Here is an 18,367-nt window from a genome sequence, read left to right as displayed (position 1 = left end):
AGTCTCAATAGGAGAGGCATTCTTTTAATCTCTTTATATGTGCCATATAAACACATATCACACAGGTGGAGATGGCTAGAGCTCTGTCCATGCTTATAGAGTCCTTTTTGTGGCAAAAAGAGTATCATACTTTTCCCAGAAAAGACAATTCACTAAGTCAAAAACCAACTCAAGAAATAATGATCTTAAACATGAAACTATAAATTAACTTAATAATAAACACACTAGTTCTATTTAAAGCAATCAAATAAGTTATCTGAGCAACTTAAGATCCACCATTAGGACTTCATTGTTAGTGAGGTTTAGAAGGATTAATTGAAAGCATGAAGATAAAAAGCAAACATGGTAAAAATGCAACTTGGGTTTTGCTTTTTTTGTTTTGTTTAGTTTCATTGTTTGAATTTGGTTTGTTCTTTGTTTGGGTCTTTTGTTTGTGTTTGTTTTTCCCTTCTCTGATAGCCTGCATTATTTTTCATTTGCTTCAGCAGATGGGAAGAGTCCAACAAGCTCTACCATCTTCCATTACTCAGTCACAATTTACTCTCTTATTTCCTGTGCACAAAAGCCAGGACTGCCCAGGACTATGTTAAGGGATGCATCTCAGACAACTGAACTGGCAGCCTCTAAGTGTTTAGTTTTACAGACAATGTTCAGTTACCTTTTTCTTTTTTTAATTAAAACATTTCCAAACCTTGTAGATGAACTGATGGGATGAGGGGCTCACTACCCCCAGCATGAAATGGCATTACAAGAGCAGTAAACTGTTCAGGTGGGATTCATCTCACCTGTCTTATACCCAGAGAGAAAAAGAGGTATCTACATGAAGATAAAATGAATCACACGCTAACAATGCCTTATTTGCATCAATGCTTCTAAAGGGAATTTAAAATAAAATAATACAATGTAAAACTTCACCTGTTAACTAAGCATTGTATAAATCATATCTTCTGTCAATGGCTGCTTCTACTAAAAATATTTTCATATCTTGTGCCTGCTTGAACACTTTTGCCTTACATCATCTGCATCCCAGTCCTATCTATTTCCATCTAATTTTCCTTATCAAACAGTTTTTTATCATGTTGAGGTAATTAATTTATAAGAAAGTAATTGCATGTCTTGTCTATTTTCTTCCTATTGAGATTATCACATAAACAAGCTCCTCTGCATAACTAAAATTTAAATTACATCACCAAGAGTTCTTCTTACAGAACTGGGGCCTTAGTGTGCAAAGTTAATATGATGCAGAAGCATTTCGATTTATTTTCTGGAGATACACATTTTTTTTTGAAAACACTAAAGTAGCACAGAGAAGGAAAAAAATAAAAAAAAAAAAAAAAAGAGTTGAGGATATGGACAATGTTCAAAACCTGATAAAAAGCAGAACAGACTCCCGAAGCTTATTCCAAGAATAGAAAACAATGTATCAAAATTCTGTTATACTAAGGTCAACATTTTTATTCATTCATTTCAACTTCTCTAGAGGTTAAATATTGATGACAAATATATATCTATCTAACTTATGTAGTGGGAACAAAAGTCTTAAAACAGGCTGTAAACACCTAGTGATGATGGGATGGGAGGGAATCCCAGACTTTTTCTTAGTTATGGATTTTGTAAGGTGTTTTAGAACTTGATAAGAACTGAACATTAATCCAATTTTTGAATTTAGACCTATATGAATAGAGTACCAATCTAATTCTATTTTCAAATGCAAAGAAGCAGGATGTTAACTAGAGCTTTATCTACCTGGGTTGAAAAGCAGGGAAAAAATTCCCTAAGAAACCATATAAAATACAAATGCTCTTAACAGAGCAGTAACTGTACCTTTAAAACAAACCCAATGTTTTTTCTAATTATGTTATATGCATAAATTTAGAAAAGAAAAAAAAAAAATCAGTAGTTCACTTTAATCTGTATTTCAAAATTTCAGCAATAAAACTGTATCAGTCAACTTACTTTTTTCTTTTACATATACATCTAAAGTCTAGGTAACTATATCTAAACATCCATAATACTCAAAAATTTCACTTCAAACAATGGACACATGCATTATTTCTCCAATTTTTTAAACCATATAGAACTAAAAATTAGGTGAAGACCCTACCTTAAGCCCTTCAGAGTTTTGCAGTTTATTAGATCCAAAATAAAAGTACAGAAAAAAAAAAATAATAATGCTGTTGCTAAGTATTTTTCTATGTTGCCGCTGCGACTTTTGTTGTGTTGCCAAAAAATTTCTACCTTTGGCTTCTTCAACCAAACTAAAAGCGACTATTGTCAGAAAGCGCCACCATCTAAAAGATCTGGTACCTTACCAAAAACTTACTGGAAAACTCAAAATTGGTGTTGTCAGTGTCTGCTCTCACCAAGGCTAATTTGGGATATTCTTCATAGCAGGCAATGCTCCTCAAGTCCTGTGATGTAGCTACTATAAATTTAAATATGTATTTTCCTCAGAATAAGATTCTTGATCTGCAGCCCTGTGCGCTCCATGCTACAGTTCTGTTGTTCCGTCATAACATATCCAATGTAACAGCTCCTTCTAGACATAGTCACTTTTCTGCAATTTACTGAAAGTTATCAGAACCAGAATTATGGGCAGGGAGCTGCCAGACTGCTGCTGCTCAAATCTGGATTAAAGGGAGGCCATGGAAACAGATGAACTAGTAGTTTCATATTTGTATAATGGCATAACATCAAGATTTTTCTGTCCAGCATCAATATCAAGGTGCCATAGAACCACAGCCTCCATGTCTTCTTTTTGATTAAGGGACTACACTTGAATTTCAGTATCTAGGACATCATGATCAGTGTATTCTCCAGCGCCAGCCTAAGCTAGGAAGGAAATGGATAACAAATTACAAAAGTTACAATTTAATTAAATGCAGTATTGTACAATTGGAACACTTAAAATACCACACTTCAACTGTGACATCTTAAGTCAGACACTCTCAAAAGACCAGCTTTTTCAACATTTTTTTTTTCTTGCAAATCCAATTTAAACCACAATTCAGTCTATTTTAGTATTACTTACTTCTTAATATTTTGAAACATTCTCAACATTAAGTTTAAATGACATCAATCAGACTAAAAATATCAGTATTTCCATTATAAAGTTAAATGTGTATGTAAAGCAGATAATTCAAAGTTATGTTAAAACATGTTAGTCTTTGAAGTGGCAAGCATTTTCAGGAAAAAAAAATTAAGATTCTGGTTTAATCCGCATTTTTTGTTCTTAAAAAATAATTATTTTCTTACACAATTCTTTCTGATATTTTAATATTTCTTCAAAATGCAAGATCATTTTTAACTAAGTCACAAGCCCAATGTTTGTTAACATGCTAGAATGCTAATACAGTCTTAATTTGGTTCATTCTATATAACCAGTTAATATTTTAAAGCCACACATATTTATTCTTCATTTCAACAATGCAATGAGTTGAGAAACTAAGGACAGTTTGGGGAATCACAGGTTCATCAGCCTCAATGTGTTCTCTAATAAAATAATGTAAAAAGTCCTCTGGGAAAACATTTCTGGTATGTGAAGGATTCTGTGGTGGCTGGTAACTGTAAGCATGGATTTATCGAATGTAAATTATGCCTGACCCATCTGTTTGTCTCCTGTAATAAAATGACTGGCTTTGTAGACCAGGGAAGAATGGTGGATGCCATTTACCTTGATTGTAGCAAGGCTCTCAACACTGTCAGAAAATACTCTAAACATACAAATTTGGATGTTACAGAATGGATGGATAACTAGAGTTCAAAACTGGTTGGATGGTCAGGCTGAGAAGGTAGTAAACATGTAACAAATGGAGCACCATAGGGGTATATCCTGGAACCTGTTTTATTCTTTTAAATATTTTTGGCAGTGACACTGTGATAAAACTACATGTTTATCAAGTTTGCAGATGACACCAAATTGGATGGAATTGTCAATATACTTGAGGGCAGAGCTGCCATGCAGAGATACCTAAACAGACAAAAGGAATGGGCTGACAGGAACCATATGAAATTCAACAGGACATACAAAGTCTTAGAAAGATATAAACCTTTGCAATGATACAAGCAGCTCTATGTAAAAGAACCCGGGACTCTTGGTACATGTTCAGCAAGCTAACTGTGAGCCAGGAGTGTGCTTTGGCAGCAAAGAAGGCCAACAGTATCCTTGGCTGCATCAACAGTAGTGTAGCCAGTAGTCTGAGGAATGTGATTATTCCTCTCTAATCAGCACTCGTTGGATCAAATTTAGAATACTACATCCAGTTTTGGGCCCCCCAGTCCAGGAAATACACTGATAAACTGGAGCAAGTCCAGCAGAGGGCTGCCAAGATGGTCAGGGAGATATGCCCTGTGAGAAGCAGCTAAAAGAACAAGTTGTTCAATCTGGAGAAGAGAAGGCTTCAGAGAGATCTACTAACAGCTTTCCAATACCTACAAGAAGGTATCTAAGAAGATGGAAGCCAGGCTTCTCATGTTGACAGTTAGTGGAAGGAAAAGAGACAACAGGCATAAATTGAAACAAGAGAGGCCCCAGATTGATACAAGAAAAAAAAAACTTCACCATGAGGAAACTCAAGCAGTGAAGCAGGTTGCCAAGAGGGAGACTCTGCAGTCTCCATCCTCATAGTTTTCAGAGCTTCATTGGATAAAGCCCCGATTAACCTAGGCTGACCCCATAACTGACCCTGCTTTGAGCAGGGTGTTGAACCAAAAACTTCCCAATGTTCTTTCCAATTTTAATTATTCTATAATCCTAAATTTAAGGAGTCCAGTAGACAATGTTTTGCACACGCTTGCACAACTTTCCAGCAATTTTAAAACACAAATCTCCAGGGCTGTGTGAAAGCTATCCAATTAACTCAAACATTCAGCACAAGACCAGAAAAAGTCTCACATGCATTTTCTCCCAAAATATTACTGCATCTCCAGATGTAATCACAACTTCACAAAAGCAATACATAAGAAATAGCATTTTCCCTGTCAAGGGAAAGATCAATGCACTAATCATAGAAGTATTTTCATTGGAAAAGACCTTTAAGATCATCAGGTTCAACCATTAAGCTAACACTGCCAAGTTCACCTTTAAACCATGTCCTTAAGAAACTTATCCATGCATCTTTTAAACACCTCCAGGGATGGTGACTCAACCCCTTCCTCTGGGCAGCCTGTTCCAGTGCCTGACAACCCTTTCCATGAAGAATTTTTTTCCTAATATCCAATCTAAACCTCCCATGGTGCAACTTGGGGCCATTTCATCTCGTCCTATCACTTGCTACTGGGGAGAAGATATCAACACCCTCCATGCTGAAACCTCCTTTCAGGGAGTTGTAGGCAGCGATAAGGTCTCCCCTCAGCCTCCTTTTCTCCTGGCTAAAAAGCCCCAGCTCCCTCAACCACTCCTCAGACTTGTGCTCCAGACCCCTCACCACCTTTGTTGCCCTCCTCTGAGCTCTCTCCAGCACCTCAATGTCTTTCCTGTAGTGAGAGACGCAAAACTGAACACAGGATTTGAGGTGCAGCCTCACCAGTACTGAGTACAGTGGAACTGTGACACAAGTGCAAGACCAAGCACTTGATCTCGTTGAACTTCATACAAGTGGCCTCAGCCCATCAATCTAGCTGGTCCAGATCCCTTGGTATGGCTTTCCTAACCTCCAACAGATCAACACTCCCACCCAATTTTCTGTCATCTGCAAACTTAGGGAGGGTGCACTCAATCCCCTCATCCAGAGAACTGATAAGGATATTAAACAGAACTGGCCCAAATACCAAGCCCTGTGGAACACTACTTGTGTCCAGCTGCAAACTGGATTTGAGTCCATTCAGTAGAATTCTTTGAGCCCAGCTATACAGCCAGGGTTTTAATCAGCAAAGAGTACACATGCCCAAGACACAAGCAGGCAGTTTCCCCAAGAGAATGCTGTGGGGAACAGTATCAAAGACTTTACTGAAGTCTAGGTAGACAATGTCCATAGCCCTTCCCTCATCCACTAATACGGTCACCTTATTATAGAAGGAAGCAGGTTAATCAAGCAGGATCTGCCTTTCATAATGTCCAAGTGCATGATCAAGTCAAGCAGTATGATTTCTACAACTGACTGTAGAAACTGCTCATGGGCCTCAAATGAAGACCCACTCTTAATCATCACACTCGCTCAAGTGTGTTGAATGGAACAGTACAGCAAACTTTAAACAGCTAGTAATGTGAGCTGTGCAATAGTGTCACCTAGTGGTCAGTGCGTACAGCAAAGTCAAGGCCCAATTAAAGAAGAAATTTTACTGCCCATCTACCAACCTCGCTACTCTACAAAATCTGTGGGGACTTTTAAATATACATATGTATATATATACACACATATCTATATGACCCAAAAAGTGCAGTAACCAATAACACAAATGCCTTTCCGTCATTCAATTTTAAGTCACGCACATATTTACAAGCTTGAAAAAAGTCATTCCAGAAATAGAATAAGTTGTTTCCAGATGTAAGAAGCATCGTTGTCTGGTTTTACAGCATCCCCAAACTTTAAGGAATTTTCATGCAACTGATTCTTGAAAGATCAGCGATTTCTTCTAATTTTAGGCATCTGAAGAATGAGGAGAGGCAAACTTGAACTATTTCAAAATTTCAGAGATTTGTAAGAATGTTCATTCTGCTCAGTGAATAAGTTTGAAACTACCAAAGTTCCTTATATCTTTCCATTTCTCCTGCTATCAGGTCTGCTTACACTTTGTGCCATGCTTGAATCAAATCATAGTAGCATCATCAAATTTTCACTCTGTTTGACAGCTTTACCTTCCCTCATCTCATCTATTGTTAGGTGAATTACTTGGTGATGAGAAATACATTTTTGTTATTCTCTATAGGTTAGCAGATATTCAGTTGCACCATATCTCCTACTATGTTCAAAATACTCTTAAGTACATCCCACCAATGTCCAACATCTTCAAATTGGTTTCAAGGTCTCCAAAGCAGAGGAACTTGACTCAGGCAAATGAAGAAAGCCTCTTTCCAACATGTGCTCCACAATGACCCAGCATTTAATTGGCTACTTTTTATTTTATCCAAGTTCAAGTTTCATAAGATCTACATTCTAACAAGATCAGACTGAAATAACATACTTGTAATCATCAAGTAAACAACTAAAAATACTGCATTTTTCTTGTGGCACAGCAAATTCTGAGACCTAGTTTTTGCAGCTTCGCTAATCTCTACATCAAAGTAACAGCAATACTGCAGGTAGGTTGTTTGGTTGTCTGGTAAAAATTTAATACAAAGAATAAGCTCAAAAAAAAAAAAAATCTATAAGCTTACCCCAATTGCTTTTCAAATATTTATATTTTCTCATAACATTTAAGTTGTAAACATTTACTCTGAAATATTAAATAAGTACATTATTATATTTTCTTTCATGCCCCCATGTAAGACACATACACAAAGAAAAAAAAAAGGTGTATAATAAGACAAAAACATAACAGAAATTCTATTACCTTGGATTTAAGATTTCACCAACAATTTCTTGCAGCTTGTCAATAAAATTAACGAAGTTTGAAAGGCCTTTTACATGGGCTTTTAAAGGATCAAATAACGAAGATGAACAGCCTCTTCCTCCAAGTTCTACGGTTCGGATAAAAGATGTTGCCGTCTATTAAGAGAAATATTCAGAAATATGAAACTGTAGACATACATGAAATGCACATGTTGAAGAGAGCCTCTCCTATAGTTTTGCAAAACAGTGGTTGAAAGCAAAAATGATCTAACTGAAATCACTAAAATGCCTCTTAATAGCAAGCTTTGTACATCTCACCATATATAATTGCAAGATCAATACTAAAATAGTACAGCAGTATTTAAAAACAAGCCAAAGCAAAAATGACCCAGCCAGTTTGATATTTACATTGGCCTTTTAACAGCTTAGAAAAACATTTATTAACACAGCATATAGATTTTGTTGTTGCTGCAGCTGTTGTTTAAATGCTCATGTTTACCTCACAAAAACTACTCTTATATTCAGAGGGCTTTCTATGACCCAGGAACAAATTTAACAAAAGCACATAAAATCAAACTTCAGTAGTATATTTATTTTCAGAGGTGCAAATTAAAATAATGTATACTTAAAACTTCTGAAAAATTATGGCAGTTAACGCTTCTATCATCACAGGTACTCAATTCTGAAAATTTTTGTATATTCTAGATGTTATAAAGACATTGAAAACAAGAGATGTCCCAAAAGCAGGACACTTTAAAGGACAATCTCTCAAATTTTAAGGCAACACTCAGAATAAAAAGCTTAGAACTTCTACAGAAAGGTCAAAATAAAGATAACAATCCAACACACTGGACACGGGTGCAGCAAGATTAATTCTACAATACATTTTAATTTCAGGCTATACAGCTAAATCATAAAAGCTCTTAGGGTTCGAAAGAATCAAACTGGAATTACTCCAGCAAAGAAAGTAAACCTGCCTTCAGCAAAGAAAGTATTCCTGCCTTTGTGCTAAAGATTTCCTGTGGATCAAGTACAGTTGATATGACCTTGCCTTCCAAATGGAAAAATATTCTGGCTTTGCAGGACTTCTACAAGATACAAATGCCAGAAAAGAGGACTTCTTTACATGGCAGAGAAGTTTCCCCTCTGGCAACTGTGAGGAAGAGGTAATAAATCCAGTCCAGACATACAATTTTTTTTATACAACGCTAACAGAGCATTAGGAGCTAAAATAATTAATCCAGGAACTGAGATTTCACAAATTTTCCATATTTTTCGACCATAAAAATCTGAGAATGCAGCTGCTTCAGTGACTGTTACATACCTCTACTGTTTTTACTTGGTCTGCTGTTGTCTGCACAGAGGCCACCACACATGCAAAATTTGATTATTTTGAATATAAGGGACTACAGCGGTTCTTTGGAGAAAGAAATCCTACTCAACTATTTTTGAAATGACTCTGTGCTGACTAGTGTAAGTACAAATGCACCTCATATACCAAACTAGATTCTTCAGCAGCAAGCCTATGGGAGCACTGCATATTGATGACATAGCTTTTTATATTCCTATATAAGGGTATTGAGGAAAGACTATACTGTCTTAAGGTTTTTTCCAGCTCTGTGCCTTTGAGAACAAAATGAGCAGGAATGTCCCATATCAGTCACATCCTGAAGAGTATTTCAAGACCAATCAAGCTGCAAATCACTGGAAAGCATTAACTTCCCCAAATTCCAAGTCAAAACTGAAAAAACAAAACCGAAACCCCTTCAATACCCTCATTTTGAATTTCGGCCTCTGTTTTAGTGCACATGTCAAAGGCAGGGTTTTGTCACCAGGTTGCTCTAAGAGAAACAATTTGTACACCGTTTGGGTTCCAGATGTCTCAAGTTTAACAAATGCACTGAAAAATTCTGGTTTACTATTTAAACAAAATACTTACTTACATCACTTTGGAACACTGTAATGGATTGCTACAAGCTTGGTTTTGTTAATGTTAATACTGCTTTGTGAAATTTATTTAACCCAACTTCATTGCTTTTAGAGGTGTTTGGTAAGTAGCAACATAAAGTCTAATGCCATTTTTTCTTTGTCTTTTCTTTGATATGAATACTCATTGACTCATTTCAGAATACTTATCAAGATGACAAAATTTTAAAAGCAATAATAAAAAGCGTATCTTATACCACGTTTAAGACAGTAAACTTTTCTGGAATTTCAGCCACTGTTTGGGATGAACAGTCTCAATGCCAGTTTTAACCATTTGACCTTTTAGAGCTCTAAATGCACACACACACAACTATTTTTCCATGTGTCTTTAGATCTCATGACTAAAGAAGCACCCATTTCTTCACATAAAACCTCTGTTGTGAATTTAACTTAGAAATCACGTTTATGGTGGTATTTGATGTGCCTTGCAAATGTCAGTCTTGCATATGAGATTAAAGCAACACTTTATGTTTATAGATCTATTTCATTGTTTCTGATATACAGTGAGTCTCAATTGACACACATACCAGGAAAATGGACATTTTTCTCTTCTGTGAGGCATGTTTCAGGGTAGTGAAGGCTTCTCTCCCAAGTCCTCTGTCAGGAACATTTAGAATATGAGCCAATGCCAGATCATCCTTAGAATTCACCAACAGGCTTAAATACGAACATACACACTTCTTTGCCAGGATTGCCACCTGTATAAGAAAACATTACACAAATTGGTCATCCTGCTACTAAATTATGTTCCTTTGTTTTTTGACAATGCTAACTAAACCTGTACTGATATGATTTTTGTATCTCTAGCTATTAAAATTGGCTACCGATTTGTACTTAGAAACCTCTTCACAGATATTATTTTTCTAGCAAAGGCAAAATACTAGCATCATTAAATCACATAAGGATTTGTCATTAACTTCAAATAGCCTAAGATTTTAAACAACTCGCTGTCTCCATGCCAGATTCAATAATGCCTTGGCTCCCAGGGGATTTCAATCATAGAAATACCACTGATTGACTTTAGGCATAAATTGTGACCCAGCTCAACCCTCACGATATATTACAATTGCTTATATTGCAGCACTGTTCTGGACCCTGTAAGAACAATCCCTGAACTGAATAATTTACAGCTTTGTCACAAGAAAAAACAGAAAAAAAAAAAGATGAAAACAAAGGCCATTAATTAAAGGAAAGGTAATAAGAAAACCTATATTTGCTATGGTATTTCATCTTATTCGATGGGATGTATAGAACAGAACAGTAGGCAGTAAAAAACAAAAAAAACATAAACAAGCATGTATGTATGACAGTCTGAAAAGATAGATTCAAGAGTAGGAAAAAAGGGCAAAGCATCTTTTTGCTACACAGATCATAGCGGCAAGACAGCCATTATGTTAGTGATAGAAGTGCTGTCTAGGGTAGAACCTTAGTTCAGAATGTATTTTTCTTCTTCAGAAATACTTTGATTTGTACCCCAATATTAAATTGAAATTGCCACTTATCATGAGAAAAGCAAGTCTGGAGATGACTAAAGCTCCAGCATTTCAAGCATTGTTATATAGTATTCTGAGATTCTTGTTTTGGGGACCGAAAGAGTAAAATTAAAGAATCCAGCATTCACAGAAAGTCCTCAAGTCCTCTACTGGAACAAACTTTGTTTACTTTGCTACAGCTACCACTAAAGTGGCTATTCAGATCTTTTCTGTATGTATGGGAGTAGGAGCTAACAAAATGAAATTGAAGAAGTTTACTTCACCTACCACTTCACCTTGCAGCATTGGGCAAAACATTTAACTCTTAGTCAAGACAATGTTTGAGTGACGGTGTACTTGTAGAAAAATTTATTCCCTGGTGTTTCAAGGCAGATTAAGTTTACATCAAGTGCCTGCCATAAAAGGAGTGCCTTCCAGAATATGAGTTTCTGCACTTAGCCCCTTACACACACTTACAATATACTCAAGAGATACAGAGTTGGAATACACATCTTGTTTTTTTAAACCAGTAATATTTGAATACCAATAATTGGAAAAGGGAACTATGCTATCTTTCATGTTAAGTTTTCAATATATCCAGAACATTACAAAAGAGACAGAAATTATTTTTACCTTCACATTCTCCTGGCCCTGTCGGTTGACTGATGTAGGAGTAGAAAGAACAGAACCATTATTTTCTTGTATATTCATTATGCCAGAAATAAATTCTAACAGCTGAACCTTTAATAAAAAGATTAGATAGAATAAACTTAAATATGAAAAGGACTAAAGTATTATTAAAACCTGGTGAAACTATGTCTCTACCAGTTTGCTAAGGTTTTGAACTTAGAGTAGCCCTTACAACCTACTTTTCATTTTAGTCTTTAAAACTATGACTGTTTAGTAGAGAAGTGCGGTGTAAGATTCAAGTTAACTTAGCAAATATATTAAAAACAGCTACATAATACACTTGCACTAAAAGCAGCTGCTTATGATTTGGAGAACATTTCATATGTTACACTATGTTTAGGAAAAGCTCATTTAGGTTAAAAGGGACCTATAGAGATCATCTAGTACAAACCCATGCTTGAAGCAGGACCAGTTTGACTACGTTGCTCAGTGATATGCTGAGCCAAGTTTTTAATATCTCCAAATAAGAGATTCCACATCCTCTCTGGGTAACGCATTTTTACTAGGGCTGGAAAGTAAACAGTTTTAATCATGCTGTAACTAGTAATTCATGGCATGTTCACAATGTACCTCGGTTCAATGAATGTTAACTGAGTAGCTGAACTGGAACCTCTTCTGGTTTCTGGAAAAATCTAACATGGAACTACATGTAGGATAGGGATGGTTTTGCTTTTAAGCGTGTAGTATGATAATCATTAAAAATATTTTGACTGCATATCAACATACAACCCAAACTCCATGACACATGTTAAACACTAAGCTTTGTTCTGCCTTATCAAATCTCTACGGTTCATTTTTCACTTCTGGCAAAGATTGATATTCTCATTGAAGAGATGTGGGACCCACTCATCCAGCAAAACAACAGAAAGAAATAATTTTTGAGTTAATTTAAGATCTCTTTAAAAGATTTACTAATTTAAACTCATCTACTTCCCCAATGGAAAAGCAAAGCAATTTGTGAATAATTCAGAGCTCCTGTGTATATTTAGATGTGCCATAAATCCTTAACTGGAACCAAAAATATGTCAAAGCAATATCAGAGATCAAATAAATAAAATACTTACCGGGGCTATGCTTTCATCTTCCGATATAAGTCCAAGACTAGAGCACTTCTGACATATGTCTATTAGATCTAACATATTGCTTCTTGCTAAGAAGGCATCATAGGCCTTTTTTAGGTCACCGTAATTTTCAGGTTCTTTCATGTTTTCATATGATAATCCCAGTTTGTCATGTAATAAATACTTCCAGGTTTCCAATACATCACTAAGCGAAACTGTGAAATCTCCATGGTGCTAATAGAAGAGAAAACAGCAAAAATATTATGTTTTGTATTGAGCATAGGTTTAAAAATAACTTTAAAACAAGCCGCATGTATTTAAAAAAACAAACAAACAAACAAAAAACCAAACAAAAAAACCAGCAACAACAAACAAACACAACTACTATAATGTAAAAATTTAAGTTTATAATAAATAAAGTCTTGATTATGGTTGAAGTTCTTCCAGTGGTTTGTCTTTTGAGTTCAGTTTTGTTACCTACAGTGTTTGATCTTGGTCTTCAAAATACCAGGTATGTATATTGAACTTCACTCGTAAGAAAATACATGTTGACTTCTGCAGCACTACTGCTTACATGAAGTTATTTACTTGCAGAAATAGTTTTCAGCATGGCAGGCATTTACATCACAAAGGCAGTGAGTTTAGCTCTGTTACCTTGCTTCAGGCAGTAACCTGGGAAAACACATGCCATCTCCAAAACAAGGAGCTCTTTTTCCTGTCTCTAATAGTTTTTTCAGTCCAAAAGATCCCTCCTTAGGGTTCTAGCATACTTAGCACAACTTTCTTAATAGGCCTGATAAAGATATGATTCCAAAGTCCTGAAAGTCAATTATTTTGATATTGCCTAGACAAAGAACTGGGAGTCAAAATGAAAGAGTACTCATGCATATTACTGTCAGAGCAATTTTTTTGCCTTCTAATTTGTGCATGGGTTACAATAACCCAGCACTATGAACTTGCATGCTATCCCACACATCACCAGAATATTGAAATGGCATTTATGTTTTCTGGAAAGGACTTGTTTTTCATTTCAGCCTCTCAAAAAATTAAATATGTAATCACTGTATAATGCAATTTACACAGAACAAAAAGCAGTAGGTTGCAGGAAAAAAAAAAAAAAATATTGTTTTTTCACTTTGTTTTGTTTGTTTTGAAACAAAATCCCCCAGGACTACAAAAAAAAAAAACAAAATACAACTTCAGTATGGTACTTAAATCAAACCCCTTCCTCACCAGACCATCACTTTCATTCCATCACAGATATTGCAATTATTGGTTCATAGGCATAGAAACCATACAGTATTATAGTGTCTTCACTTCTCAGTGGCACTGTATGTTGTGTCCAGGGACTCTCTATTTTAGAATGTCTGAAATCCAGTAGTCACATTTTATGTCTAAAGAGACAGTTTTTTTAGTATTTGTAGGTATTGTAAGCTTTCTAGGGTTAACTGTACAGCAAAGCAGCTTTTATTTTGACAGTGACAGAACAGCAATTGCATCTTTTCTCCTGCCTTCCCCAAACAAATGGTCACTGACCATTTTAAAAATATGTGCTCAAGACTGCTGTGCTTAACCGCCACACTGTTGTTGTCTCCACTTCTGTTGTTTTCAGGCATAGTCCTAAACTGCATATTGTTGTCTGGCATTGCCCTCACGTTTTGTGATTTGCAATCTTGTCACCTCTGGTCCTATTGAGTCTTTGTTGCTTGCATATGCACTTGTACAAGAGATAAGTTCCCAAAGAGTGGTACATAAAGCATATTAAAGTAGAATAAAGCAGCATTTTGAATAAGTTTCCCATTCCAATTAATGCTGATAGTGCTGTGCACAGGTTTAGAAACTGGTTCATGTAAACACAAGTATGTAGACGTAAGCATCTGATGCAATATAACATATTGCTATCTCTCAGAAGCAAAGTCAGTGAACTCGCAGGCCAATACCCCAAGCTTAGAGAAATGGGTGGTGGGGAAGGGGAACTGCAGGGGGGTGCAGGTGTCAAGCTGGAAAAGTACCAGGGCCAAAAAGCAGAAGTATGCTCCATTTAAGGAGGACTGGAGAGCTACAGTACATATGGGTCAGTAGCAAAGTTATTAGTTGCAAAAACAGGATTCTGAAATGGACAAATAAAAATTGTACTCATCCAAGCAACAAACTGCTACTTTCTGAAGTTGACACTCTCAACTATAGTGGTAACAAAAACAAAAATTTAGCACACTTAACTACTTATGATTTGGTTACGCACAGTAGGGATGTGTATCATTTACTTTTTTAAAAAATCCAACTAAATATTGACTACTTCAATCTTTTTTCTGCAAAACTTCAACCTTTGTTCTAAAAAAGAGGCTGTCCCTTGTATAGAAGGCTACTCAGCACTGGTGAGACCACATCTGAGTACCGTGGCCAGTTCTGGGCTCCTCTGTACGAGACACACTGAAGAAAATCCAACCAAGTCCAGTGAATCATCCACAAAGATGAATAAGGGACAGGAACATCTCATGAGGAAAGGCTGAGAGAACTGGCACTGTTCAAGCCAGGGACTCCAACAACACTTTTTTACTGTGAGGGTGACTCAACACTGGCCCAGGTTGCTCAGGGAGGTTGTGGCACGTCCATTCTTAGAAACATTTGAAAGCCATCTGGACATGGTCCTGGGTAACTCATGGTAGCACAGAGTAGAACTAAACCACACACCAGAATTGATTTCATCCAGAATCAGAAAGAGACAAGCACAAATTTTAAAGGGAAAAATATATTTCTAAAATCAACAATGAAGCGTTTTTTACTCCAGTCTCACAATTCTAGTGCTAGAAGAGAGATTTACAAAACGTTTAAGATAAGCCTGAGAATTTAAATTCACAGACTTAGGAAAAACAGTTGTTTTACATAATGTCTCAGTTTCCCCTCACTACCAGCTAAAACAGCCGTGTCCTGAAAATGATAAGTGATTACTTATACTAATAACTAATCTTCTACCCCTCCTCATCCACAGGTGCAAACAGAGTCAGTCTAAAGCAACTACCCTCAATTGAACTTGAAAACTGTTATTTCTATTATAATAATTTCTATAATATAATTTCTATTATAATATTTCTATTTCAAACCTTAAGAAAGGTTCTTCCTGGAAGTTTTCCTAGATTTTAGGTCTATGCTACTCCATCTATGTAAAAGGTATTAACTTTCATCACAGAACATATGCCACTTGCCTTTATGCCATGTAGCTACAATTATGTTACAACACAAAGTATTTTCAGAGGAATTCAAAGCATGGAATTTTTCTTGTTGTTATTCCTTTTGTCCCCGCTATTTGATCAATGTTTATCACACTGTTTGCTGCTCTTATTCTTGGTGAAATCTAATGCTAATCAGTTATGAGATCTTTAAACTTTTCTGGAGTTCTCCAAAAAGCTTTATTATTTTTCATTTCTACTGCATATACAAATCACAGAATCACAATGTGGTTGTGGTTGGAAAGGACCTCTGGAGATCATCCAGTCCAACCCACCTGCTAAAGCAGGTTCACCTAGAACACATTATACAGGAACACATCCAGGAAAGTTTTGAGTATATCCAGAGAAGGAGACTCCACAGCCTCTCCGGGCAGCCTGTTCCAGTGCTCTGGCACCGTCAAAGTAAAGAAGTTTCTCCTCATATGCAGATGGAACTTCCCATGTTTCAGTTTGTGCCCATTCCCTCTTAGCCTGCTGCTGGGCACCGCTGAAGAGAGTCTGACCCCATCTTCCTCACACCACCCCTTAAAATATTTACAAGCATGGGTAACATCCCCTTTCAGCCTTCTCTTCTCCAGGCCAAACAGTCCCAGATCTCTCAGCCTTTCCTTATAAGAAAGATGTTGAAGTCCCCTAATCATCTTTGTAGATAACAGGTAATACACCTAATCCATTAAAATTGTCCAGGCTCCAAAAGAAAGAGAATCGGTTTTGCTGTTTGTGGTAAGTTTGTTATTGTTGTTGGGTGTTTTGAGGGTTTTTTGTTTGGTTAGTTGGTTGTTTTTTGGTTTTTGCTTTGTTGTTGTTTTTTTTTTTTCCCTGCCCAGCCAGTCATAGCCTGTTAATACGGTTATTTTTCTTGAAGTAATTTACTTTATCATAACAGACTTATATTCTACAGGTATTACATTAACAATACAAAATTACTGCACTTAAATTGGAGACCTAACAGGGGTCATGCCTACAGCTGTAATACTCTTCATCCTAGCTAGAAGCAATATTTTACTCTAATACTATAAACATCGAAATAGACATGCAAGTGAAGAAACCAAACTTCAGAGGCAGCACATGAAAATGCTAAAATAGTTTCAATCCACATATGCAAGACAAGGTTCATAACTACTGGCAATTTATCTTCTTAGACCAACTAGAATAATAATAATAATAATAATAATAATAATAATAATAATAATAATAATAATAATAATAATAATAAAAAATAGGTTTTGAGCACTTGGTCTTTCTTCAGATTTGAAGTAAAAGCAGGTTATTTCAAAATTAAATGAGTTCAAAATAATTGCTTTAATTTTTGTTAGATCATCTCTGAAAAAAAAAAAAATACTTGGAATGAATCTTTGCTGGAGGAGAAAAGGAGAAACTGGAATAAATTAGTTATCTCTAGCAGAAGAAAACAGCTCCTCCTTATAGTGAGCTGTTAAGAGAGACGTAGTAATGAACCATAAAATTATCATCTTTATCATGTCTGTAATTTTTGGCATCTAACAAGAATAACACATTTCACTTCCCAGAGTTGGCTTTGGAAAAATGTTTGTAGTTCTCCCTTGAGAATCACAACAAACATGACAAACAGCAATTGCCTCCACAGGCAGTTTTGCATTATTGTCCTTTATCAGTTCTCTGAGAGTTCATTTTGATACACAAGCATTTTCTAGTTTTTCCCATGTGGGACACTGGGATCCTGGCTGGAATATGTCACATGCTGTGAAGTACAAATGTAGAATCTTGAGATTCTAATATTTCTGCTGCAATGTTTATTACAGTGGGGATGAATTAACTGGTTTTATGTTTAATGTTTAGACATATATTTTAGTGCCTTGCTGCATCTGACCCTCAGTTAAAACTACAACAAAGTGACAAAACTGTGATTTCAAGGAGATGCTTAAGCAAAAAGTCCAGTAAGTGAACCAAGTTTGAGATGTTCTAAAGACAAAGCACATATTGCAAGAATGCTAACCTGTTTATTGACTTCAGCCATTGACAGTTGTAACGCCATTAACATGCAGTCTGCTCCACATACAGTAGTCCTGTCAAAGTTTGAAAATAAAGGCCACTGTCTTCTGAAACACTTGACCAAGTTTAGAATTTTTTGCTGAAAAGCAATCATTGTCTAGAATAGAAAACAGAAATAATTAAGAGAAACAGAAGTGAATATAACTAAGCAAGATCCTACACACATCTTTACCTTCCAATAAACTGTACAAATCCTCTTGTATCTTCTTGCAGATCAAGTTCCCAGAATAAACTCCTCCCACTAAACTGAAAGGCTGTTGTGACTCACCTCACTGTGAAGAAAAGGGGCTAGAACTGCTTACATACGATGTGTCCTCGCAATGCCCTTACATTATATCAACATAAAAGATTAAGTGTTATCACAAATCTCACAGTCTCTGAGAACAGCCAGTCTGAATACCCCAAGGAGT

At 36.1% G+C, this 18,367-nt stretch overlaps 1 protein-coding gene across 1 annotated transcript in view; it reads right to left on the bottom strand.

Annotated features, from left to right (window-relative positions):
* PARPBP (PARP1 binding protein) overlaps nt 1-18,051 on the bottom strand; it is a gene marked incomplete at both ends in the record, with an annotated part of 41,167 nt that extends 23,116 nt beyond the window's left edge. The window contains 5 exons of the mRNA XM_080354060.1: nt 7,492-7,646; nt 10,004-10,174; nt 11,582-11,689; nt 12,703-12,933; nt 17,902-18,051. Of these exons, the coding sequence (XP_080210186.1) occupies nt 7,492-7,646; nt 10,004-10,174; nt 11,582-11,689; nt 12,703-12,933; nt 17,902-18,051 (815 nt within the window). The remainder of the gene's footprint in view (nt 1-7,491; nt 7,647-10,003; nt 10,175-11,581; nt 11,690-12,702; nt 12,934-17,901) is intronic.
* Nucleotides 18,052-18,367: the final 316 nt, after the last annotated feature.

The sequence above is a fragment of the Nesoenas mayeri genome, assembly GCF_963082525.1.
Source record: "Nesoenas mayeri genome assembly, chromosome: 1".
Classification (NCBI taxonomy): Eukaryota; Metazoa; Chordata; class Aves; order Columbiformes; family Columbidae; genus Nesoenas; species Nesoenas mayeri.
The sequence above is the reverse complement of the archived record's forward strand: the minus strand, read 5'-3'. Positions and strand labels throughout refer to the sequence as shown.